This window comes from Lepidochelys kempii, chromosome 3 (assembly GCF_965140285.1).
Source record: "Lepidochelys kempii isolate rLepKem1 chromosome 3, rLepKem1.hap1, whole genome shotgun sequence".
In the NCBI taxonomy this organism is placed as follows: domain Eukaryota; kingdom Metazoa; phylum Chordata; order Testudines; family Cheloniidae; genus Lepidochelys; species Lepidochelys kempii.
The window spans coordinates 101,452,366-101,479,467 of record NC_136382.1 but is presented as its reverse complement, the minus strand read 5'-3'; the positions used below and the strand labels follow the sequence as shown (position 1 = coordinate 101,479,467).

The 27,102-nt window shown below is 41.1% G+C and overlaps 1 protein-coding gene across 5 annotated transcripts in view; it reads right to left on the bottom strand.

Annotated features, from left to right (window-relative positions):
• The window catches only part of ENPP3 (ectonucleotide pyrophosphatase/phosphodiesterase 3), an 86,070-nt gene extending 63,173 nt beyond the window's left edge, over nt 1-22,897 (bottom strand). For all 5 annotated transcript variants that reach the window (XM_073337330.2, XM_073337331.2, XM_073337332.2 and 2 more), the window contains exons 1-5: nt 22,688-22,897; nt 10,594-10,672; nt 5,878-6,000; nt 3,579-3,704; nt 25-85 (exon numbers count right to left, since the gene is read on the bottom strand). In XM_073337330.2, the coding sequence (XP_073193431.2) occupies nt 25-85; nt 3,579-3,704; nt 5,878-6,000; nt 10,594-10,672; nt 22,688-22,804 (506 nt within the window). In that variant the 5' untranslated portion in view covers nt 22,805-22,897. The remainder of the gene's footprint in view (nt 1-24; nt 86-3,578; nt 3,705-5,877; nt 6,001-10,593; nt 10,673-22,687) is intronic.
• Nucleotides 22,898-27,102: the final 4,205 nt, after the last annotated feature.

Here is a 27,102-nt window from a genome sequence, read left to right as displayed (position 1 = left end):
TGATAAGTGTACAAATCATCCTACCCTTCTGGGCACTGAGAAGTGTTAAGTGATGGACACGCTTCTTTCACCCAAGGCGTTTCACCTGAAAAGCATAAAAGGTGTCACTGCAGCACTGTAGAAAAGTAAATATACAACACAAAGCAGTTTCCTTTCCACTCCCCTGTGATTTTCTGAAACTCTGCTTAATGCTCCTAAACATTTATCATATGCTGATGATCCACTAGAGTCTCTTTAGAAGAACAAAAGGAGTCATGAGAGAGGCAAGAAGGACAAATCAAAGAGGAAAGGAATAATAGAGAGAACTGATGGGGCAGAAAAAGCAGTGGATTATTTTTAAAGTCTTCTCCCTCCCACAGAAAAGCCCTCCCACTAAGGATCCCAAGGCAGGCGGAAACAATAACCATTTTCAAAGTAAAAAGAAAAGGAGTACTTGTGGCACCTTAGAGACTAACCAATTTACTTGAGCATAAGCTTTCGTGAGCTACAGCTCACTTCATCGGATGCATACTGTGGAAAGTGTACAAGATCTTTTATACACACAAAGCATGAAAAAATTCCTCCCCCTACCTCACTCTCCTGCTGGCAATAGCTTATCTAAAGTGATCATTCTCCTTACAATGGAGATCTACAACCTATCCTGAAGGATGACCCAACACTCTCACAAATCCTGGGAGACAGGCCAGTCCTTGCCTACAGACAGCGCCCCAACCTGAAGCAAATACTCACCAGCAACCACAGACCACACAACAGAACCACTAACCCAGGAACCTATCCTTGCAACAAAGCCCGTTGCCAACTGTGCCCACATATCTATTCAGGAGACACCATCACAGGGCCTAATAACATCAGCCACACTATCAGAGGCTCGTTCACCTGCACATCCACCAATGTGATCTATGCCATCATGTGCCAGCAATGCCCCTCTGCCATGTACATTGGTCAAACTGGACAGTCTCTACATAAAAGAATAAATGGACACAAATCAGATGTCAAGAATTATAACATTCATAAACCAGTCGGAGAACACTTCAATCTCTCTGGTCATGTGATTACAGACATGAAAGTTGCAATTCTTCAACAAAAAAACTTCCAATCCAGACTCCAGCGAGAAACTGTTGAATTGGAATTCTTTTGCAAATTGGATACAATTAACTTAGGCTTGAATAGAGACTGGGAGTGGCTAAGTCATTATGCAAGGTAACCTATTTCCCCTTGTTTTTTCCTAACCCCCCCCCCCCCCAGACATTCTTGTTAAACCCTGGATTTGTGCTGGAAATGGCCCACCTTGATTATCATACACATTATAAGGAGAGTGGTCACTTTAGATAAGCTATTACCAGCAGGAGAGTGGGTTTGTGTGGGGGGGGGGGGGTGAGAAAACCTGGATTTGGGCTGGAAATGGCCCAACTTGATTATCATACACATTGTAAGGAGAGTGATCACTTTAGATAAGCTATTGCCAGCCGGAGAGTGGGGTGGGGGGAGGTATTTTTTCATGCTTTGTGTGTATAAAAGATCTTCTACACTTTCCACAGTATGCATCGATGAAGTGAGCTGTAGCTCACGAAAGCTTATGCTCAAATAAATTGGTTAGTCTCTAAGGTGCCACAAGTTCTCCTTTTCTTTTTGCGAATACAGACTAACTTGGCTGTTACTCTGAAACCTGTCATTTTCACAGTGACCTTCATTGTGAATTATTAAAGCCAACAATTATAAATCTAAATAAAAAGTGAAAATTAAATACAGCCAGGAGAAGGGGTGAGAACAGGTTCTGGTATTATGATTAAAACACTGAAATAGTTTTTTTGATTCGTTCCCACCTCACAATTTCAAAGAAGTCCATTTATAGATGCAGGCGCTATAGAATCTATAGATCCTTTATACCCTCTGACATTATAGTCATGAAGTGTGGTTTGTTTTGCCAGTGGCATTTTTGCTATATCCATTAACATATTTGCATACAGAACAGACAAAGAAGGTTGGAGACAGGTTCTTTGAGTTGGAGTCTATTTTGTATTTTTCCTATAGAAATGCTAAAGTATCTATAACAACATGCCACAAATGTTCTCATTAAAGTACCACGTAACTCCAGGCACCTATTTTGTGCATCGTTTGAAATAGCGATGGACTATAATTAAACTCTCAGATCCAAACTCCCCTAACGTCATTGGTTTTGGGAATCCAAACCTGAATCTGGGTCCACATTTAATGTCTGAAACCAATATATATGAGTCAAATGAAAATCCCAGATCTAAACATCCTTATGAAAATTTCAAACCCAACAGCCATGAATTTTAGGTTGGGCCGGGGGGGAGGGGGGTGTGTCTTAAATCAGGGTACAAAATATATATATTCTATATTTAAGTTAAATTTCTTTTTCCATCTGTATATTTTGGACTGCTAAAGATTAAAGGGAGGGAGGTGCTTTTAACTGAAATACTGAAGCAGTGTCATTGAGTATTTCTGCACCACAAAGTGCCCAGGATGCAACAGAGTTCATGACACTGCTCTAAAAGTCCACTGTAAATGCTGTCCTTGTGTGTGGCAATGAGAGTATGATATCACCTGCCAGTGGCTGACCCACAAAAAAGTAAGGAAAACTACTGCTATTGTCTGTTAAGGAAGATCCTCTTTAGGACAAGTGGCAGACTAGGGGCACCGGAACAGGGGGGGCCAAGAAGCCATGGCCCCATCAATTTTAAGAGGCATAGCCCTCCCACTTTTTACCTACTTTAAGGGTGAGTGTCGGGGGAGAGGGCAGAGAGGAATGAGTCTGGGCGAGGCCTGGGGGAAGAGATGGAGCAAGGACGGGGCCTGAGGGGGAAGGGGCAGAGCAGGGGACAGGGCCCCAGTTCAGGGCCCCCCCCCCACTTTTAGGGAGCTTCCGGCACTGCTGGGCAGAGACCCGTATTTTCAGAAATAAAGGACTACGGGTTCTAGCCCCACTTCTCAGGTGCATGTGTGATGTACCCAGTAATTCTATCTGCTATCTTCAGCTCATGGACTCATCTTACACTCTCTAAAGGAACAGTGCTTGGTATATAGGGTCTACTGTCTTAAACAATGTTAAAATTAATTTTAAAATGTGCTTATAATGAAATGTTATGAAAAAGTTACATTAACGATGGTAGTGACATGTTTTTTAGATTTCACCCAGGTCAGAGCAGGGACGGTGCCTTCTTCCATTTTGGGAAAGCACATTATAGGTGCTCCTGCAATAATAATATCTTTTCGTGTTTCTTAGGATTTAATTTTACACAAACTACATTCCTTTCCAGCAATCACCTTCCTTCTCACAAACCTAAATACCAGGTGTTTCACCACAAAGCAGCCACTCCCCAAGTGTCTCAGGCACTCAAAACACATTTACAGCTACAAGAAATCTAAACTTGCTCAAATAAAAGCTGTAGGTATCTTCAGTTAGGCACCAGAAGGGTTTTATCAGAGTTGCTAACAATTACAAAGCCCCATATGTTTATTTTATATGTATTTCATGTATATTCACTTGGGTAGCTTCCTGTAAATATCCCTATAATAGAGCAAATCACACTTTTAAATATTAATTTTTGTTTTACCTTTGCAAATACTTTTGTAGTTTACACAGCAGTCTTTTTTCTCCAAGCAGTCTTCAGAACAAGAACAGTGGCTTCCAGTTATCCGTGTCTCACCACAACGGAGTTTAGTGCATGTCCATATCTGAGCTGAAAAATTATTAATTGGTTGTTGTGATAGAATTCACCCCTGTGTTCATGCCCTACACCCTACTGTAATAATCTTTGCACAAAGTATGCCTTGTAGGTATCATTTGAAAACTCATAATTTGCTGGTCAGTATTGTCCTGGTAAAAGATGGTGGCAACATTGCCGGTTAAGTTATAAGATTCCTCTGCAGGGTGTTCTTAACACATGTTCCAAATCCCACAGCCCTGCCCAAACAGAAGTTGGCAAACAGGTCTGGCCTAAACAAAGGAATGTGTACTCTGCTTAATTTGCATTTAAGCAGTAAAGAGAGTCATCAACCAGGAAGGGAAGACAAAGGAAGTTGAAACAGGTGAAAAAATCAACAGGGAACATCCTTCCACATAGACATTTTGTCCCCTGGTTCTCAGACGTAAATGTTTTTCAAGAGGGGGACTGAAACTATAATAAGGAGGGACAAACACCCCAAGGCTCTCTCTCGCTCTCTCTCTCCTGGCCCATTGCATTCACTGCACCTGAAGAGACAAAGGAAACAGTTGGACTCTGTATGAGGGGTTTTTAACTAAAGAGTTTGGTGTGTAAGACTGCTGAAAGTATATGGTGCAAAACCGTGACTGAATCCAATATAGTTTGTTAAATTAGGCACCAGAAGGGCTTTATCTTTATTTCTCTTGTAGCCATTTTTGACTTTTATGCCTCATTACTTATACTTGTTCTAAATCTATCTCTTTGTAGTTAATAAACTTGTTTTACTGTTTTATCTAACCCAGTGTATTCAAGCTGAAATGGTTGGGCAATTCTATTTGGGGCAACAAGTTGTGTGCATATTATTCCGTTCAAGGAAAAATGGACTTAGCATATTTGTACTGTCCAGGACAGGGCTGGGCAGTATACAACATGCATTTCTGAGAGACGATCTGGGCTGGAGGTGTGTTGGGATCACCCTGCAATATAACCAAGGCTAGTAAGAGCCAGGATGTGGATGGCTGGCTGCAGCACACACACAGACATAGCTGGAAGTGACTTTCATGCTGGAGGCTGTCTGTGAGCAGACCAGGCTGGAGGCTGCACCAGCAAGGTATTGTAAAGGGAACCCCAGATTATAGGGCAGTGGTGACATAGTTATTTGTTAGCCTGGATTGTACCCTGGTATGTCACAGTTGTGTTTTCGTATGAAGAAAAAAACCACAATTCCATTCAGAGCACTGAATGTATTCATCTGTGGTGAAATCAGCAGGACTGACAAGCCCATTGACGCTATTGGGAGCTGTTTTGAATCAATTGTCTCTGAGGGAAGAGAAAGAACAGCGAAGAAGAAATGTTGCATGATTCCCAGCAGATGGCAAACAGACCAAAGAATGAAGGAAGGTGTACGTGTTACAGAACAGGAGTGAGAGAGAGAGCAGAACAGGAGAGATGGATTTCAAGAAGCTGTCAAGGGAACAGTTAGAGTTCAAAGGACCATGCAGGAAAAAGACACTGGATGTGATACAGAAGCAGACAAGTCTGCTAGAGAACTTTGTAGCCCGTGGATCCAATTCATCCCGTTAACATAACCATCGTGTGCTGCATGCTGTTCAGAACACAGGGTACTGGGGGCATCCATTAATCGCCTCCCTGCCTTCTGAGGGGGAGGTAGTTGTCCTGTCATTCCATGCCCCTGGACAAGGAGAACAGCTATGCTCCCACTCAAGATATTCATGACCTTGTCTGGACTAACAAGGATGATTATGAGAGAACTGGTTATCTGTGAAATAGTTTGCTTGGTTTTATGTTGGCCCAGTCTTGTTCGGTGTGAATCAATGAAAGTTAGTCATTGAACATATATACTTGATTTAAAAGTTTACTGAAGTACGTTCTTCCTTAATAAAAAAAAATGTGGATGTCTTTCAGGAAAGAAATTAATCCCAGTTTATATTTCATATCATGTCACCTTCAAGTACAAATAGCATGGCACCTTAACAACATGCATTCAACATTCATACACAACAGCTCCAGAATTCATTACATGCCATAACAAGTCTCTAAAATACAAAAGATGGCTGGGAACCTTTTTTGCATCTGTACCCGTGGCAGAATAAATAAACATAGCACATTTATCATTTCCCCTCACCCTCCCTCCAGAAAAATTAATACAAAGACTAGACTAACAAATCTCACATTTATGGGAACGTACTTGGTTCCAGACAGGTACCCTCATAATCCCAGCAGCAGTTTTGAAGCTCTTTACAGCCACCATCACACTGGCAGCCCTGCCCCTTTTTATTAAATGGCTCATTACATCTGTTTCTGCAGCTGACTGTAAAGGGAAAAAAAGATGGTTTTAGCACCAAAATTATTCCAATCCTTAAGCATACAACAATGAAATGGAACATGGCCAGGAGCCTAGAGTCAGAATGTTCTGAATAATTGTCAAAAACTATTTCCCAAATCACTTGTCAACATATTTAGTAAAATTAATAATATAAGCTTATTTCCATCAAAGTTGGGAGATGTCCACACAAAACTTTGTGTGTGCGTATGTAAAATTAGGATAATTATAAAAATAAAAATAATATGAATATCATGATGAATAATGACATGGGGAAAATATGTGAAATTCAGACCACGTAAACAGGCCTTGTAAACTTAAAATTGAAAGTAAAAAAATATTTTAAACTATTAATTTTAAAGTTATATAAAGAGATACAGTCATATATGTTCACAAAGAACTCTGTGCCAAAACACCTGTCTTGAATCCTCCCTTCTAAAGGTCCCTGAGGGTTTTGGCTTCAATCCTCTGAATGTGCTTAACATTATGCATTTCTCCCAAAGTCTGAGTAAACAGGTAGTCCTTGCAACATGCCTTTAACTTAAGCGCAACAAATTCAGGCATTTTGGTCCAAAGGAAGAGAGGGTTCCTGTGGCAAAGTATACTACCCTTTTAAAATACAATCTGAAACTTACAGGCAAGACATCCCTGGCAGAGCCCAGGAGCACGCTGCCCAGCTCTTGGAGCTGGACTATATGAACAGGAAAAGCAAGTTCTTCAGATGAGAGGGACCAGAAGCTACGTTGGCAGCTATAAACTGCAGGTTCCCTTTCCCCACACACCCACACCCTGCCCCACAGGCACCAGGATGCTAGCCTGATCTGGGCTCTAGAGATTTTGTTTTCTGACTCTGAGTTTGTTTGCTCTGAGGCAAGGGCCTTATGAACTTCCTTAAACTGCTCCTCCCCTGACTTGATGCCTAAGGGAAAGGGGAAAAGCTTGCCTGCCACCTAGAACAATAAGAGAATTAGGAACTCTACTCATGGATTCATAGATATTAAGGTCAGAAGGGACCATTATGATCATCTAGTCTGACCTCCTGCACAATGCAGGCCACAGAATCTCACCCACCCACTCCTGCAATAAACCTCTCACCTATGTCTGAGCTATTGAAGTCCTCAAATCATGGTTTAAAGACTTCAAGGTACAGAGAATCCTCCAGCAAGTGACCCGTGCCCCATGCTACAGAGGAAGGCGAAAACCCCCCAGGGCCTCTTCCAATCTGCCCTGGAGGAAAATTCCTTCCCGACCCCAAATATGGCGATCAGCTGAAACCCTGAGCATGTGGGCAAAATTCACCAGCCAGATATCCAGGAAAGAATTCTCTGTAGTAACTCAGATCCCACCCCATCTAACATCCCATCACAGGCCATTGGGCCTATTTACCATGAATAGTTAAAGATTAATTAATTGCCAAAATCATGTTATCCCATCATACCATCTCCTCCATAAACTTATGGAGTTTAATCTTGAAGCCAGATAGGTCTTTTGCCCCCACTGCTTCCCTTGGAAGGCTATTCCAGAACTTCACTCCTCTGATGGTTAGAAACCTTCATCTAATTTCAAGTCTAAACTTCCCGATGGCCAGTTTATATCCATTTGTTCTTGTGTCCACACTGGTACTGATCTTAAATAATTCCTCTCCCTCTCCGGTATTTATCCCTCTGATATATTTATAGAGAGTAATCATATCTCACCTCAACCTTCTTTTGGTTAGGCTAAACAACCCAAGCTCCTTGAGTTTCCTTTCATAAGACAGGTTTTCCATTCCTCGGATCACCCTAGTAGCCCTTCTCTGTACCTGTTCCAGTTTGAATTCATCCTTCTTAAACATGGGAGACCAGAACTGGGGCAGGATCAGTTTGGAGGTCTTCTTAAAGGGGACTCTTTCTTAAAAATTAGTTTGCCCTTCCCCTTTCTCAGATCCTATCCAGTCCTAAAATTAAGTTTGGAGGTTTGAGTGCCTTTAGTCACCAAAGCTATGGCAATAACACACAGGGAGAGAGTTCTCTCACACTGTGAAGCCCCAAGCCATTTAGGGCTTTATAAGTCAAGCCCAACTTCATCTGGAACCAAAAAGGTAGCCAATAAAAAGCATGCACCTGTAAATGTATTGTAGATACAGATCAGAGCATTTGTACCTCAAAGTGTCATATTTGAACCAGCAATTTATGACGTAGACGTGCAACTACCCAGATTTACAGTTCCACCACATTTGCAAAAATGCAGGTGCACATTTTGCAAATGTACACTTCTCTATTCCCCATCACTGACAATTTGTCAAGTGTTTTCTAGTTGAGTTCTAGTCTGTTAAAAGAGGGTTTGGCTGCTGCTGATTTTAATGGATGTATTTACATTCACCCAATATGAAAAGGTAATCCTACCTTGTTTTCCTACATGAATAATCCATTGAATGTCTGACCTTGTTCTTGGGACTTTCAACCACCCTAAATTGTGAAGAAGGGTGGAATGGACCTAACTGAATTTAAGTTATTTTGCATTTAACATGCTGAGTCTCAGGGTATGTCTACACTGCACAGTTAATCTGGGTTTATCTGGTTTTAGCCCAACCCCCCTACCATCCACACAGAAAAATCTCTGACCCAGGTTTGGAGGTGCTTTAAGCCCAGCTTGTTTACCTAGCTGAGGTGTGTGGGTTAGAGCCCAAGTTGGGTTCTACTCTAACTTGGGCTGGCACCTGCTCACTGTGCAATGAGATGCCAGCAAAACCACTTGAGTGTTAACAGTCCTCCACTGCCCTTCCCACAATTCTCCCTGAAGGACAAACAAGCTTTCCAACAAGAGACTGAGAAAGACTCCTAGAGTTTCTCACAACAAAGAACCATGGCATATGCCCCCAGACACACACGGACAAGTGCAGCGACAGTTAGGACATAGTAATGCAAATATGGCTTTGCTGTGTTAGTGCTCACACCCAGGCTAGACTAACCCAAATGCCAGTCACCAGGTTAACTGTGCAGTGTAGATATAGCCTAAATCAGGAGCAGTGTCATCCTTTTTTTCTATTTGAAATGCAAGTTTTCATACTCTTAACAATATTAAATTCCTTTTTATTATTTGTTTAGAGACTATATAATGGAACAATAGAATATTCAGGTGCAGAAATCTAATTATATTTTTCAAAAACTTGAGATATTGCAGAATTATTATGGGAGCTATCCTGAAATTTACTCTGAATACTTAAGTTTATCCCATAGGATCAAAGTCATTTTCATAAGATTTAATATCTCTGACTTTGTACTGCAACTGCTTGCTATTGTGTTACTATTTCATAAGCTAGGCCAGTCATAATGAAAGAAGTAAGAGTAAATGGGCTTGATTCACAATTGCCCTGCAGCTTGCAGTCAAATACACCAGGGCAAAGTGATTATAAAAGATGGTATTCTGATCTGCTAACATTTTACACCACTTTGCATTAATTTTGTGCAGGCATAATTGATTCCTCAAGGTGGAAAGCAATGGCGAATCAGGCTCTACATGTCCATAAATGATACATGGCAAGTTGAGAATACATCATACTATTTGGTTAAGAGTCACTGAAGAGTAACTACAGTTCATCGTCATAGTTACAAAGAATATCACAAGACTCCAGAAGAAGGAAACAAGCAAGAAAAATAATGAGTGGGGAAGAGTAGGAAAACAAGTTTAACACATTAATATAGATACCATAAGAATGAGGAAAAAACATTTCATCATCATTCTGTGGCTGCACAGATAGAATTTGTTTTAAATGAATCTATCCAATTGTTGACATTTCACTGAGCCGGTTGGGACATTTTTGACAAAATAAAATGTCATCAAAGTAAGTTGTTTTGTCAAAGCCAAAATGTTTTATGGAGGCATATCAGTTTCAGCAAAGTTTTTGTGTGAAAGGGCCTTTTTTGGATCAAGAATTCTCTGGTCACTTCTGACAAAAGAGAGACCGAATTGAAAAGCTCAGGCTTTCAATCTGAAAACAGATGTTTCAATGTATTTCCATTTTCCAAAAGCATTCCAAAGGTTTTGATTTTGTTCCAGTGCAGAATGAAAACAAATTTTGAAACCTCAAGAAATGCCATGAAATGGAATTGTTGTCCTCCAGACAGCATTGCATTCTACACTGCATTCTAACTAGACTAGTTCTCATTAGTAATTAGAGCTGATCAAAAATCAGAATTTCCATCATATGGGAAATTCGGACATTTCAATATGTTTTTGTATTGAATCAGGATGAAAAGTCTAAATAGCAAATTTTCTCATGGAATGGAAAGTTCAGACAAGTGTCAGTTGGGAACTGCTGTATACTTACTTGGCCCATCATCCTCAGATCTTAATCCAGACTATCTTTCATAATGCAGCATGATAATGTGACTCACATACTGGCCAAATTTTTTAAAGCTGTCCACCAATTTTGGCGGCTTTCTTTTTATGTTGCGCACCCTGAGAAACCTAGGGCCTAATTTTCACAAGTGTTGAGCACCCACGGTTTATTTTTAGTGAAATTATAAGTCATCCTCTGTTTAAATGCTTTGCTGGATGGAAGTGTAAATTAACACTGTACTGAAAATATTGTAAACGTACCTTGTACTTGGTCTTCATGTTTTAGTCCTAGTCCCAAGCCTAGTCCAAGTGATATAACCACCAAAGAGACTAAAAGAACCTGTCACAAAAAAGTCATATACTGTGAGGTATTTCATTTGCAGGTGACACAAAAATTGGGGGAGTGGTAAATAATGAAGAGGACAGGTCACTGATTCAGAGCGATCTGGATCACTTGGTAAACTGGGCACAAGCAAACAATATGCATTTTAATATAGCTAAATGTAAGTGTTGTAGCCCATAGAGCCAGCGTAGCCCTTTATTTTACTCAGCAGTAACACAAGGAACCTACAGTCCTGTATCCTATGTAAGGCATTGGCTTAAGTAAGTAGAACAAAAAATGTAGGCCATACTTACAGAATGGGGGACTTTATGCTGGGAAGCAGTGACTCTGAAAAAGATTAGGGGGTTGTGGTGGATAATCAGCTGAACATGACCGCCCAGTGCAATGCTGTGACCAAAGGAGCTAATGCAATCTTGGGTTCCATAAACAGGAAACTCTTAAGTAAGATTAGAGAGGTTATTATACTTCTGTATTTGGCCTTGTGTGTCCGGTATTGGAATATTGTGTCCAGGACTGGTGCCCACAATTCAAGAAGGATGTGTGAGGGATTGGGGGTCTCAGAGCCAGGCCCGCAGCTCCCCAGGCAGTGCTCAAACCATGGCTGCCACCTGGCAGCTATCTGGAACCTGTGGAGAAAGGGACTGGTGGAGCTTTAGCTCACCAAGAGCTTTGCTCATGAAACTCCTGACTGGGGAAGATGTCCAGCCCCACTGATTAGCTCAAATGCACTACATAAGCCAAAAGGAAGGTGTCTGAGTAGCTATATGAATTTTTGGCTGGCTGCTATTGTGGACTCTGCCTACTCACCTGATTTCTGAGCCCTGCCTTCCAGCCAGTTCTTGCATCCCAGCTATTCTAAACCTCCTTTTCTCAGATCCCTGTCTGCTCTCAGTTCCTGCTTTCCCATCTCACTCCAGGACCGTGCTCCTACACACTACCCCGACTCAGACTCCAGCTCTGACCTTTGTCTTGGCACATGACTCTGTATCCAGCTCTGCCCCTAGCACTGGTTTCTGGCGTCCAACTCTAACCATTAGGCATAACTGCCCATGCCTTGGTACTTACACAATGTTGATAAACTGGAGAGGGTTCAGAGAAGAGCCACATGAATGATTAAAGGATTAGAAAACATGCCTTACAGTGATAGACTCAAAGAGCTCAATCTATTTGAAAAGTCATGGAAGATGGGAGAGATTCCAGAAGACTGGAAAATGACACTATATTTGCCCATCTATAAAAAGGGAAATAAGGACAATCCGGGGAATTACAGACCAGGCAGCTTAATGTCTGTACCTGGAAAGATAATGGACCAAATTAAGCAATCAATTTGCAAAGATTTAGAAGATAATAATGTAATAAGTAACAGTCAGCATGGATTTCTCAAGAACAAATCATGCCAAACCAACCTGATAGCTTTCTTTGACAGGGTAATAAGACTTGTAGATGGGGGGAAGCAGTAGACATGGTATAGCCTAACTTTAGTAAAGCTTTTGAAATTATCTTGCATGACCTCCAATAAACAAACTAGGGAAATGCAACCTAGATGGAGCTACTATAAAATGGATACAAAACTGGTTGGAAAACCATTCCCAGAGAGTAGTTATCAGTGGTTCACAGTCATGCTGGTAGGACATAATGAGTGGGGTCCTGCAGGAATCAGTTCTGGGTCCGGTTCTGTTCAATATTTTCATCAATGATTTAAATAATGGCATACAGAGAACCCTGATAAAGTTTGCAGATGATACCAAACTGGGAGGGGGTTGCAAGTGCTTTGGAGGATAGGATTAAAATTCAAAATGATCTGGACAAACTGGAGAAATGATCTGAAATAAATAGATGAAATTCAATAAGGACAAATGCAAAGTACTCCACTTAGGAAGGAACACTCAGTTGCACACATACTAAATGGGAAATGACTGCCTAGGAAGGAGTACCGTGGAAAGGGATCTGGGGGGCATAGTGGACCACAAGCTAAATATGAGTCAACAGTGTAACACTGTTGCAAAAAAAGCGAACATCATTCTGCGATGTATTAGCAGGAGTTGTTGTAAGCAAGACACGAGAAGTAATTCTTTTGCTCTATTCCACACTGATAGCCTCAACTGGAGTATTGTGTCCAGTTCTGGGTGCCACGTTTCAGGAAAGATGTGGACAAACTGGAGAAAGTCCAGAGAAGAGCAACAAAAATGATTAAAGGTCTAGAAAACATGTCCTAAAAGGGAAGATTGAAAAAATTGGGTTTGTTTAATCTGGAAGAGAGAGACTGAGAGGGGACATGATAACAGTTTTCAAGTATGTAAAAGATTAGAAGAATTGTTCTTCTTAGCCTCTGAGGATAGGACAAGAAGCAATGGGCTTAAATTGAAGCAAAGGAGGTTTATGTTGGATATTAGGAAAAACTTCCTAACTGTCAGGATGGTTAAGCACTGTAATAAATTGCCTAAGGAAGTTGTGGAATCTCCATAATTCGAGATTTTTAAGAGCAGGTTAGACAAACATCTGTCAGGAATGGTCTAGATAATATTTGGTCCTGCCATGAATGCAAGGGACCATACTAGATGACCTCTCGAGGTCCCTTCAAGTCCTATGATTCAGCTTAACAAAGAGAAGGTTAAAGGGTGATTTGATTACAGTCTATAAATACCTACATGGGAAACAAATATTTAATAATGGGCTTCAATCTAGTAGAGAGAGGTATAACAGGATCCAGTGGCTGGAAGTTAAAACTAGAGAAATTCATACAGGAAATTAAGAGTACGTTTTTAACAGTGACAGCAATTAACCATTGAAACAAATAATCAAGGGTGATGGTGGATTCTCCATCACTGACACTTTTTAAAACAAGACTCGATGTTCTCAAAGATATGCTCTAGGAATTATTTTGGGAAAGTTCTATGGCCTGGGTTATACAGACTGGATGATCACAATGGTCCCTTCTGGCCTTGGAATCTTTGAACTTTATCACATATGCTGTACATCAGTAGTATCTATGAATGCTAACAAATGAAAAAATTGGGGAGATCCTGAGTTGAGAGGTGTGAGAGTGTCTGTAGTTATAAGCGTAAAAGTAAAATTTGTGATGTGCTGCTTATATTTTAGCAAGAAGCTACCACAAAATTTTGTCCCCTTTAATCTGTGAGTAATCCCATGTGGTAAGCAGGGATGTATTTGCTTGCAGAGGGGGGAGGGACCAGTGAATCTATTAATTTGCTTTCCACTTAAAAAAAAGCTTCCTCATAACCAAGGAGGGAGGCAGCACTTGATAAAATACTTATGTTAAGCACATTTTCCTTGAAGTGATTACACTTTGATCTTAAGAAGTACAGCATATATTGATAATGTAGCATGCAGTTCACCTTGCATAATTTGAAAAAGTTGTATTTTAATCACGTCTCTTAGCATAGGTAAAAGATTTTAAACCATGATCAAATAAAAAAAAATCACTATTTTCCTCAATACCAAAATTCTATTCTCTCAGCCATAATCTCTAGAACCCAAGTTCCCCCCTCCCTTCCTTGAAATAGCTGGGGCGGGGGAAGATACATCTGAGAGCTTTCCCAGTGGGTCATCAACACAAGGCTCAGGGGAACGAAGGATGAAAATAAATTCCAGAGTCTGGGAGACCTCACTTAGAATGCCCTGCCATCAATCCCCTAATATAACCAAGAGGACTAATGGCTCAAATTAATTGCAACTATAGAAAAAAAAATTAAGATGCAGTCTGAAAAGTAGACAGGAGTAGGCACAAAACCTCTTAAAGATTTCTAGATGATTATTAATTATTATTATTTGTATTATCATTGTGCCTAAGAGCCCCAGTCAGAAACCAAGACCCCATTGTGCTAAGCGCTGTACAAACATGTACGTTTCAACTGACAAATATTTGATAACGAGTACTTATAATGAAATACAGATGTTCTTTACATGCCTCACATGGGAAATCTCAATTAATAAACAGGCAACTACTTTCTCTGCCAGAAGCAATTTCCTAGTGTAGCCCGACACAGAGCATATTGTGGTAATCCATTCACAGGGATAACCCTGGTGAGGTCTGCTCTGCAACCACATCAGCATGTGATTTAGGGGTTAGGGAGAAAGCTAGAGAGGCTTGTGGGTGTTTGGTAGGCAAAAAGAGAAGACTCGGTGCAGCTAAAGATACATGCTGGTTGACAGCCACAAGTGAGAAGCTACAGTTCCTTTCCCTCAGCCTAATCTGCAATCAGGACACACAGTCTCCTTACCTACCCGAAGTAGAGACACAATGCAGACCTGTTAAGTCTCCCATTTTCTCCATGAGACTATTTCAGGTCCCCTTCCCAGGCTCCTGAGCTGGAAGCTTCATCTCTCAAGGTAACAAGGAGACTCAATAGGAAATAGCAGTTGGAGCATCTCACTTTACACCCTTCCCTCAGTAATAGACTGCAGCAACTTAGCTGAGAATGGCCATAGAAACTAGGAGCCAGAAGAAGAAACTAAGGAGGATGCTCATATCTGATATGACACAAACAAATGAGCCCTCTCTGGCTTCTGTTCCTCCCCCTCCCAGCTGTGGCCCTTTCCCCACCTGCATCTGCCCTAACACCCCACAACAGGGTTCATCTCAGAGGCTCCTTTCCAGCCTCAACTGCTGCCAAGCTCCATGTAATCAGGTTCAGAGGGGTAGCTGCTGTGTCTCTCCTACTCTCCAGCTCTGTGCTCCTGCCTTTGCAAGCTCACAAGCTGCAAGCTAATGGTAGCAGTTCTTCTTTCTATCCCTTTCCTTGTTTCAAGATGCTGGGGACCACTGCTGGGTTAAGGGAAGTAGATGCTTCTCTAGTGCCCCAGAGGAAAAATGCCCAAAGGAGCGACTGAAGAAAGAAGGGTGGAAAGAGAGAAGTGCATGGAAAATAATTTCCCAAAGGGGAATTTAAAGCCTTCATCAGAGGCAGTGTCATCTCTTATGCCACACAGGAGTAATCAAACGCCTTAAATTGCGAAAGAGTTGTGCCTATGGATACAACAGCTAGCAAGGCACGACTAAGGTTATGGAATGAAAGACTGGGTGCAGTCAGATGCACTGAAATAGATCTGGAACCCCAGGAGGACCTTCCCAGAAGGGCCGACACAGGCTGGTCAATGTGGTGATGCCTGAACCACCCATGCAAGCAAACTGGTAGATCAAAAACTAATATGATCAAATGAGGAGACTCTAATGACACGAATATATGCCAGTGCGGTGAGGTGCAGACCATGGAGCACCTGCTCGTTTGCTGACTCTTTGGGGAGACCTATATGAAGGAGGACCTCGCTGCAGCAATGGATAGGACCATCACTTGTGCACAGTTCTGAAAAATTATCTAGTTTTTGACAAGGACACGAGAATCAAAAGCTTCCATCTTTAAAAAGAAATGGAGAGAACATAGAATTGATACCCATTTGAAGAAAATTAAGACCTTGGATGTAGCTTATGCTTCTGCCCCCTCCCCAGAGAAGCTCAGAACCCTCATCAATCTAAGCAACAAACTGTCCCAAAAGGTTGAATTTCCTTTATTCTGTTTGAAGCAAAACTACTGGAAATCTGGCAAGAGAGCGGGCAAGCTGTTTGCATACAGACTTAAGCAAAAGGCTAACAGAAATAAGATTGCTACTATCATGAATAGCAGCAATAAATTATCTACAACACAGTTAGATATTAATAAACAAAATGTCAATGATCTCTGACTCTCAGAAGAAACTTTTAGATGCCCCTCTAGAAATCATGAAACTGATAGGCTATAAAAGAAACAAAGGTCGTAAAGACTCCTGACGGGTTCCCAACTGAATTTTACAAAAAGTTCTGTGAAACTTTAATACCTAGATTATTGAATATGTCCAATGAGGCCAAGAATGAGCAAACTCTCCCACCTACTCTAAGAGAAGCTGTAATTTCAGTTATTCCTGAACCTGGGAAAGACCTTGGACTAAGCAGTAATTACAGGCCAATTTCTTTAATCAATTGTGGCACTAAGATTCTCATTAAAACTCTTGATATGCAGCTGGACAAAGTCCTCTAACACATCATACAGATAAATCAGGCAGGCTTCCTTCGTGATAGACATAGCTTAGATAATTTGCATCAACTGATTGACATTATCAGTGCTCTGAGAGATTCCAAAGAACCCTTAGCTGTCATTTCCTTAGCTGCCAAAAAGGCCTTTGACCACATAGGCTGGAACTAACTTTTTCATGTGTTAGCAAAATTTGGTTTTGGTAAACAATTTATAGCTTGGATTCAGCTTTTATGCTCTATCACAGCTTTCAGGGTAGTTGCCAATAGTATTATTTCTACCCCATTTCCATGACAGAGAGGTAAATGTTTTCGCTTTAGAACCCATAGACATTGCCACCCAAGCAAATCATGGCATCTAGGTGGTCAAACAGATGCAGATGATGCTCTTGTAGATGTATCTAAGCCCAAGGTTACCGTTCCTAACCTTTGAACCACTATTAATATGTTTGGACTCCTCTCAGGATAGAAAATTTCTTGAGGTAAATCAGAAATCTTAGTCATTAACAAATATGCCCATAAAGGCCTTTTCTCGAATTGGGATTTCCAATAGCAGTCCTCTTATATGAAATATTTAGGAATACTGATTCCCAGTAATATTCAAGACATCCCTAACATAAATATAGAACCAATTATTGCACAAGTGGCTAACAATTTGGGGAGATGGAGTTCATTAACCCTCAGTTTGTGGGGTAAAATTAATATACTGAAGATGAATGTTCTTCCTAGAATTTTGTATGTCCTGACAGGTCTCCCTATTTCTATTCCTCAAACTTACTTTAAGAAATTCAACAATATTTTCAGAATGTTCCTTTGGGGCGCAGGTAAGAAACCTAGACTGGCTCTGAACAAATTACAGCTTCCCCTTTCTCTGTGAGGATTTTGTCTTCCCAACTTGGAAAATTATCTTATCTCCTCTATATTGAGCCAGTCATCTTTGTGGCTATTAAATATGACCACACAGACCCACTTTGGGTTCAGATTGAATGAGAACTGGTATATCTTCTCTCCCTTTTAGGCATGGTAGGGTTAAATTATTACAGATTTGATGGCTCCAGAGCTCCCACAATAATAGCTGTAAGGCAAAACCTTCATGTGGAGGGATTGGATGGACAGAGAAATAATGATTATCACAGCTAATTGACAATGATAAATTAAACCATAGATCTTCAGCAACAATTTGGCATGCCCTGCTCTGGAGCATGGAAATACTCCAGTTAAAGCATTTACTCACAAATGTACTTGAATTGGATGCATTGGGAGCTCCATATCCTCCAGAACTTTTATTATTTTGGAGGAAACTTCCTGGAGTCACTTGGCCAGTGGGATACTTTGATGATTTTCTGGCCCCAAAACCTCTGCCAAAGATTGATAACTTGAGAGTTGCTTGGAATAGAGATTTGAATACACAACTACCTCTAACCTAGTGAAATACAATTATTCCTAATGTTAGAAAGCAACTATAGCCCTGAGCAGGGCTGGCCTTACCATGAGGCGAACTGAGGTGGCCACCTCAGGTGCCAGACTGTGTGCGGGAGAGCCACCACTAGGAACCAGAGTGTAGAAAATTGTGCCTGCTGCTAGTGCATATGTATTCTCTATGCCCTAGATGCACAGAGATAGTGGAGTGCTGTGCTAGAGGAAGGAGGGCACAAGAGACATAACAGGCAGGCAGGAGAAAAGGTGAGAGGAGCTGATATCTTCCCTCACTCAGGCCCTGCTACCAGCCTGCTTATTTGTCCCCTTCAATTGAGTGTTGAGAGCCACTATAGCTGGCACAGAACAGCAGTCATGAATGAAAGAAGAAAACGCCCCTCTGGGGCAGCATTCAGAAAAAAAAGAAAGCAAAGGAAGCTTTTCCATCTAAGCAGGAAGGAGTTCTCCTGAGATACATAGACACAAATGTTCACGGTGAGACTTCCAGCCCCAGTGAGGATGTGAGTGGTGAGAAGATGCCTGATCTTCCAGTTAGTCAGAATGCAGGTGACCTGGCAGCTGACCTGCAGCATCCATATCTCCATCTCAAATGGATGTAACCATGCACATTCCTGAAGAAAAATGTAGATCAGAGAAGAGTGTGGTGGAGGCGCAAGAAACAGCAGCTGCTGAGTTTTGTTCCTTAAGTCCAGATGATCCAGGACTGTGGACCCACTTGAGCAGTAGCCTGAGGGACTTCCTTGTGCTGCATGGGCCACAGCAAGTGAAAAACTTCATGTTCCCCAAAGACAATGAAAATAGAAGCTTCCATCCAACAAATTACTGGCATGAAATCCCCAATAGTGACAAAGTGGAGAAGCCATGGCTTATGTACTCAAAAACCCAGAATGCTGGATACTGTTTTTGTTGCAAACTCTTCCAGTCTAATGTTCCAGCCACATTGGGTTCTACAGGAACAAAGGACTGGAAAAATCTGGCTAGAAATCTGGTATGCCATCAGAAGGCATCAAATCACCAGAGAGCATTCCATAGGTGGAAAGAGCTTGAGATGAGACTAAGGTTAAAGGCCACCATAGATGATCAGCATCAAAAGAAGATTGCATCAGAGTCTCTTTACTGGCAAAATGTTCTGAAAAGGCTCATTGCCATTGTGAGAATGCTTGCTACCCAAAACTTAGCACTGCGTGGCACTTCAGATCAGCTGTATGTGCCAAACAATGGAAACTTCCTTAAAACTGTGGAGCTGATGGCTGAGTTTGAGGCTGTACTCCAGGAGAATCTAAGAAGAGTCACAACCCAAGAAATGTACACACACCACTACCTTGGAAAAACAATTCAAAATGAGATCATACAGTTACTGGCAACAGAAGTCAAACAGAAGATTGTGGCAGATCTAAAGTCAGCAAGATATTACTCTGTTATTCTGGACTGCACACCTGACATCAGCCATACGGAACAAATAACTTTAATGGTGCGTTTTGTAACAACAACAGAACCTAGTGAAAATGTCCCTGCAACGGTGACTGTCAGAGAGCATTTTCTAGAATTTATTGACATCGATGATACTACAGGAGCTGGTCTGACAAATGTGCTTCTTAAAAAGCTGGAAGATATGGGAATTGCGATAGCTGACATGAGAGGTCAAGGCTACGATAATGGTGCCAACATAAGAGGAAAAAACAGAGGAGTGCAGACATGGATCCGAGAGTTAAACCCTCGAGGTTTTTTTGTCCCATGCAATTCTCATTCACTGAACTTGATGGTCAGTGATGCAGCATCAGCTTCTAGTGAAGCTGCTGAATTTTTTTAATGTAATTCAAAGCATCTATGTATTTTTCTCTGAATCAACTCATTGATGGCAAATTTTGAAGCAACATCTGGGAACATCCTCTCTGACACTGAAACCACTGAGTGCCACACAATGGGAAAGTCAAGTGGAGGTGATAAAGCCTAACAAACACCAAATTGGGAAGATAGATGATGACACAGTTGCCATTATGGAGGATAATGCTATGTCAGGAACTGTTCGTGAGAGAAGAGTGGCAGAGCGAAATGGAATCACCAGAAACATACATAACTTCACTGTGTTGTAGCATGACATACTGTTTGAAATAAATGTTGTGAGCAAGAGACTCCAAGGTGTTCACGTTGATATATCTGGAGCAATGGAACAACTGGACAAAGCAAAATCATACCTACAGTTTTACCAGTCAGATGAGGGATTTCAAAACGTTCTGAAGCGTGCACAGAAGATATAGAGGAATTTCACTGAAAGCTATTTTCCCACCCATTCAAGAATACAAGAGTCACTGAAGAAGAAGACATTTTGATTACAAGGCACGGGATAATCCCATAAGAGACCCCAAACAACAATTCAAAGCTGAATTCTTTAACCAGCTGCTAGATTGTGCAATACAGTCAGTTGAAGAACGTTTCATGCAGCTCAAGGAACACAGCAGTATATTTGGGATGTTGTATGATATTCCAAAATACCTCACTCTACCTGAAGAAGACCTACACCAGCAATGTAGGGCACTAGAGACAGTGTTGGCACATGATGACATGTGCGATATTCATGCGAGTGATTTAGGTGATGAACTGAAAGCCCTTTCAGGATACATTTCAGAAGGATCAACTCCAAAGGCTGTTCTGGAACATATGTGCACAAATAAGTTCACCACCATCTTTCTAAATGCTTTTGTTGCTCTGCGCATACTTCGAACACTTCCTGTAACAGTTGCCAGTGGAGAACACAGCTGCTCCAAGCTGAAGTTAATAAAAACACATCTATTCTCCACAATGACACAGGAGAGGTGGGTCGGCCTTGCAACCATCTCAATAGAGCATGAGCTGGCCCAGACTGTGGACCTTACAGGAAGCAGTTCAAATCTTTGCAGCCAAGAAGGCACGGAAAGCACCACATTGATTATTCATACAGATAAAAATGCCAGTGTTTACTATGCAGACAAGAAAAGTTACATTTGCTGTTCAGGCATTTGAAAGTTAAGTGTTACTTAAAATTTTTGAACAAGGCATTTTAAGTTGTTAGTTCTCCTTTATTGGGGTAAGTAGCAGAGCTGTACCATGAGAGGAGTAGAATAGGAAGAAGGCAGAATTGAGACCTTTCAAAGTTTTGGCCCAAGTGAGAGGGCATGGGGGCGTCATTTGAGCTCCCCGCCTCAGGTGCCAAAATGTTGTGGGCCGGCCCTGGCCCTGAGACTATGGCTTATTCACAAAAAGACACTTTTTTCGAATATGCTGATCCCCCCATAGACTAATGGTAATGGGCCTCATAAATGCTGACCGTTGTTGGAAATGTAGCTCCTTGGTACTACATGAGTTCATATGTGTGGGAGTACCCTTGTATCAAGAATATCTGGTATGAAGTGGGTCAAAGGGCCAATCTGATATTGGATGCTAAATTACAGCTCTACTCCTTAAACTTTATTTTTAGATACATTCCTAATAGGTGGCGACTACCCGGTAACAAGGCAGCATTCAGACTTTTCTGCATGGCTATGTTCTATTACTGAAGTTTCCAGTGTTATAGATTCCTTCCAGCCTGCTTTTAGAAGTGAGTTTCTTGACTTTTTTGTGGTAGCCGTGTTAGTCTGTATCAGCAAAAATAACGAGGAGTTCTTGTGGCCCTTTAGAGACTAACAAATGTATTTGGGCATAAGCTTTCGTGGGTTAGAACCCACTTCATTCTTATGCACAAGGCCTCCTTGTTATTTTGACTTTTTTGGTTACAGAGAAAAGCTTGAAAAAGTGCACTGAGCATACCACAAGGCTCAAAAAAAAGGAGAAAACAAATAAGAGCCCCAAATTTATATTTACAAGCCAATCTCATTAGGGAGAAGGGGGAATTGACCCCCTAATACCTTAATATTTGGGCATGACGATATTATCTGCATCTCTATTCTTTGTACTTTTTCCTGTATCTTGGTACAAGGGCATTATTCACCAGTTATTTGACTGTGTTTTCTGATTTGCTAATGAAATATCTGAATACACAGAGACCAAAAATAAACTAAAATAAAAACCACAGCTCCGTTAGCCACTAACGCAAGAAGTTAACGTTTCTCATTTTAAACAAATACGTAACATATAAAGCGCTAAATACATTTTAGGCTCTTAGGATAATACAACAAACATAATAATGTTACAATAAAAGTGAGGTGGTGAATGCACAAGCTTATTTGTTCTGTGTTGCAGTTCATTGAAGCCTGAAGGTTTTGTTTTTGCCATACATAAAAAGAACTGTTCGTGTATTTCAGTAAAGCATGCAGTACAGATTTATACTGATAACAAAATAGCTCTGATATTGTTGAGGCTGCCTGACCAATACTATAAAATTCATAGAGTCCTGCCAGAGAAGTTCATGCATCCGTCCTGTAGAATTCCAATCCCCTTAAGTATAGACTGGACAAGTTTATATAGTTAAATTAAACACGGTGAAACGTCTCTCTAACAAATATCAAGTTTATAATCAATAAGAACAACATTCAGAATTCTGAAAGTCTGAAAGAAACAGAACAGTCACTACTTACACCACAGAGTATCTTATATTTCAGAAGTGTTTTTTTCTTAACAATTTCCTCTGTTTGTAAACCCATTAACTCCATCTGGCTGCTTTGATGTGCATTTGTTTCTTTGTCAGATAGCATTTTGCTGTGAGTCGTATCTTCTAATATTGCTATAGTCCTTTATCTCCTTTTTCAGTTCAGCTACAGCGAACATTTCATCTTGGCATGAACTGAACACCTGGCACTGTGGTTTCAGGATTTTAATGAGATCAGAGTCCCTGAGTCATAGGGCTGCAGCAAGTCACAATAACAGGGAAACACATTCAGCAGGATCAAAGTGTGAGAAGCATAATCAAGGTCATAGTTTTGGTTTTGTGGCACCTTAGAGACTAACAAATTTATTTGATGCATCCGATGAAGTGAGCTGTAGCTCACGAAAGCTTATGGTCTAATAAATTTGTTAGTCTCTAAGGTGCCACAAGTCCTCCTTTTCTTTTTGCGGATACAGACTAACACAGCTGCTACTCCGAAACAGTTTTGGTTGTGGTCAGTACATGTAGGGTTTTTTGTGTTTTAAAATAAGGAGAGTACTTGAAAATCATAGTTTAGGATTAATTTGTGAGCCAACAGTAAAGCAATCAAATAAAAAATAATACAAGTGAAATTCAAATACTTGATTAAAAGCCTCTCTTCAGTTCAGCATGCCATTCATTATCCTCAAAGTTACATAACAAATATTAAGCCAAATCCATTATCATATAAGTGGATTTTTGGCTTGGATTCTATACCATATCTTTGTGTCTTTTTTTCATGCTAGTCCTTGTGTTTTGAAGTCCTTTCTCTTTCTTCTGTATCAATCCTGCCTTAAAATTCAATTTTTCCATGAAGCCTTCCAGTTAAAATTCATCAGTAATAGAACTGATTGTTTAAAAAAAGACAAACCAGTATTGCCAACTCTAACCATTCCCAAGTGATGAGCAAGACAACAAAAATAATTACATTGACTTAAAAATCATGAGGCTGAGCCCTGGTGCTAGGGGTTCTGCAGGGCTGCAGTGAGGTAGCTCCTCACTTTCAACTACAGTACCCTTTCCATGTCCTTTGGCACCAGCTCCGCCAATTCAGTGCTGGGGAATCCAGCCCTAAGGGGGCCAAGAACAGCATGGTGTAATCTTTCAGGGAGAACCCACCGGTGCATTTGAAAAAGAGAGCAGGTAGCCCCTAAACGTAGTATGGTGACCTACCACCCCCCGCAAGTCCCCTGTAATTCAAACACTGCTCTCTCCTCCCTCTTTCCTTCCCCTTTTCTCTCCTACACCTTCCTCTGAGCTCCCCTGTGGGCCCTGTCACGCAGCTCCTTAAGAACCTGGTATCACTTCAGCATGCAGGGGCAAAGTACAGTTTGGCCCGGACGCCTCCTCCTCCTACTTCTTCTGCTTCTGGCTTCTAGCACTAAGTTCCATAGCACTTCTGTTAATCCCTACGTCCAGTTAGCCGAAAATTTCAGATATCCCCCTGGCCATTTGTACAAAGAGGAATTTATTGTAGTTCTCATGGTGCAGAAGTCATCTTATTGGACTACTTGCAAGCATTTTAGGAGCAACACAAAACTGTAAAGCTCAAGAGATGGTCTATTATGATGGATACAGAATGATGCTGGTGCATAGTAAGGCATGCACCATAGCAGCATCTGAGTCTGTGGTGCTCACATTTGTCAGAGCAGAGTATGAAGCACCTAACAGCTATTAGAATATTTTTCTTTATAAAATACATGTTCACTTTGTGATGGGTTCGGTCACAGAGACCCCCTTGGGACTGTCACCTGAATGCTGGAATTACCTCTGAGCCCTTTTTCCCTGCCAGCTTGGGACTCCAGAACCCTGCCTTGTTGAGCCAGACACACCTGCCGGCTGCAACACAGACCCAGACTTTAACCAAAAACTGCTCAGCAGGTCACCTATCTCCAGCCCCCAGACACCCAGCTCCCAATGGAATCCAAACTCCAAATAAATCCATTTTACTCTGTATCCAGATGAAAGCTTATACAGGGCAAACTCATAAATTGTTCATCCTCTATAACACTGATCGAGAGATATGCACAGCTCTTTGCTCCCCCAGGTATTAATCACTTACTCTGGGTTTACTAATAAACAAAAGTGATTTTATTAGGTATAAAAAGTAGGATTTAAGTGGTTTCAAGTAATAACAGACAGAACAAAGAAAGTTACCAAGCAAAATAAAACAAACCACGCAAGTCTAAGCCTAATACATTAAGAAACTGTTTACAGGTAAATCTCACCCTCAGAAATGTTTCAATAAGCTTCTTTCACAGACTAGACTTCTTCCTAGTCTGGGCCCAATTCTTTCCCTGGTTCAATCCTTGTTAGTTCCAGCAGACATCTTAGGTGGAAAGCAGAGGTGTTCTCATGACTGCGCCCCCCCCCGCCCCGTTCTGTTCCACCCCCTCTTATAGCTTTAGCTCAAGGTGGGAATCTTTTGTCTCTCTGGGTCCCCACCCCTCCTTCTAAATGGAAAAGTACCAGATTTAAGATGGATTCCAGTATCATGTGACCTGGTCACATGTCCTGTGACACCTCATTCTTCATTCTCCAGGTCACATACACAGGAAGGCTTGCAGGTAAATAACCCCATTCACAACCAATTGTTCTAGTCAATGGGAGCCATTAAGATTTTAAGCCACCATTAATGGCCCACACTTTGCATAATTACAATAGGACCTCAGAGTTATATTTCATATTTCTAGTTTTAGATACAAGAATGATACATACATACAAATAGGATGAACACACTCAGAAGATTATAAGCCTTGTAATGATACCTTACAAGAGACCTTTTGCATAAAGCATGTTCCAATTAGCTTATATTCACATTCATAAAACATTACATAAAACATTATGGAGTCCAACGTCACACACTTGTCAACAAATAAAAATATTTGTTCGCATTTATTTTAACCCACCATAACAGGAAAATATGCATATATGTATGCATACAAAGGATGTTGCAGTATGAGAAATAATGTTAGGGGAAAATTTCCATTAGCTGCTATGAGAGATGGCCTGAGAAAGGACTGAAAGACTGAGCCCACTATACATACTGAAAATCAAATATGTTGATCCTTGCTTCATGAACTTACTTGAGGATACCTGCAGCAGGAGAGTCTCACAAGACTCAGACTTGGCAAAAGCCTTCACATGCTTCTGCATCATCTTCAGCAGCAAAGCTATAGAAATAACAGAATCACAGAAATGTAAGGCTGGAAGGGACCTTGAGAGGCCATCTAGTCCAAACCCCTATGCTAAGGCAGAATCAAGTAAATCTAGACCATCTCTGACAGAAGTTTCTCTAAATTGTTCTTAAAAACCTCCAGTGATGGGGATTCCACAACCTCCCTTAGAAGCTTGTTCCAGTACTTAGCTATCTTTATATAGTTAGAAAGTTTTTCCTAATATCTAACCTATAACTCCATTGCTGTGGAATAAGCTCATTACTTCTTGTTCTACTTTCAGTATATATGGAGAACAATTGCTCACCGTCGTCTTTAGAACAACCCTTGACAAATTTGAAGTCACTCATCAGGACCACCCCTCAGTTTTCTTTTCTCGAGAATAAGCATACCCCTTTTTTTAACTTTTCCCCAGATCTTTTATCATTTTTGTAACTTTCCTTGGGCCTCTCTCCAATTTGTCCAGATTTTCCTTAATGGGTGGCACCCAAAACAGCAAACAATACTCCAGCTGAGACCTCTCCAATGCTAAGTAGAATGGGACAATTACCTCCCCTGTCTTACGTACAACATCCCTTTACACCCCAGAATGATATTAGCCTTTTTCACATTTGCACCACATTGTTGGCTCATATTCAATTTGTGATTCACTATAACCCCCAGATCCTTTTGAGCAATACTACTCTATAGGAAGTTAAAACCCATTTTTATTAGTGCATTTGATTTGTCCTTAGTAAGTGTAGTAGTGGAGTCCTTTGCACTTCTGTAAGCAGAGTCTGAATGAGCTCTCCCCTGACATCTTGTGGTGAGCTGTGGAAAAAGACTTCAGAAGCTGATCTCGTTTGCATGGACACACCCACCCTGCCTAGGTGCTCAGCATGATGGGATTGCTTGCCCATATGATCACTTGTGGCTGGTGTTGGATCCCCAGTCTCCTTATTATTGGGGCAGAAGTAATAAAGCGTTCTTATCCTTGTTGTGTGAACCAAGGGCAGCAGAACTGTATCTGGCATACCCCCCATGGAGGGACTCACCCTCAACTGAACGGCACCTGTGAGGCAGGGCACATGGGTTCTCAAGCATGATGAGTTGAGAGAGTGTGGGGGACAGGTACTTATACTTGGTGGTGAAGGCCATGTTTAAAAGTCTTAGATGCTATTTGACCCTTCTCTCCATGATATAATAAAAGAGC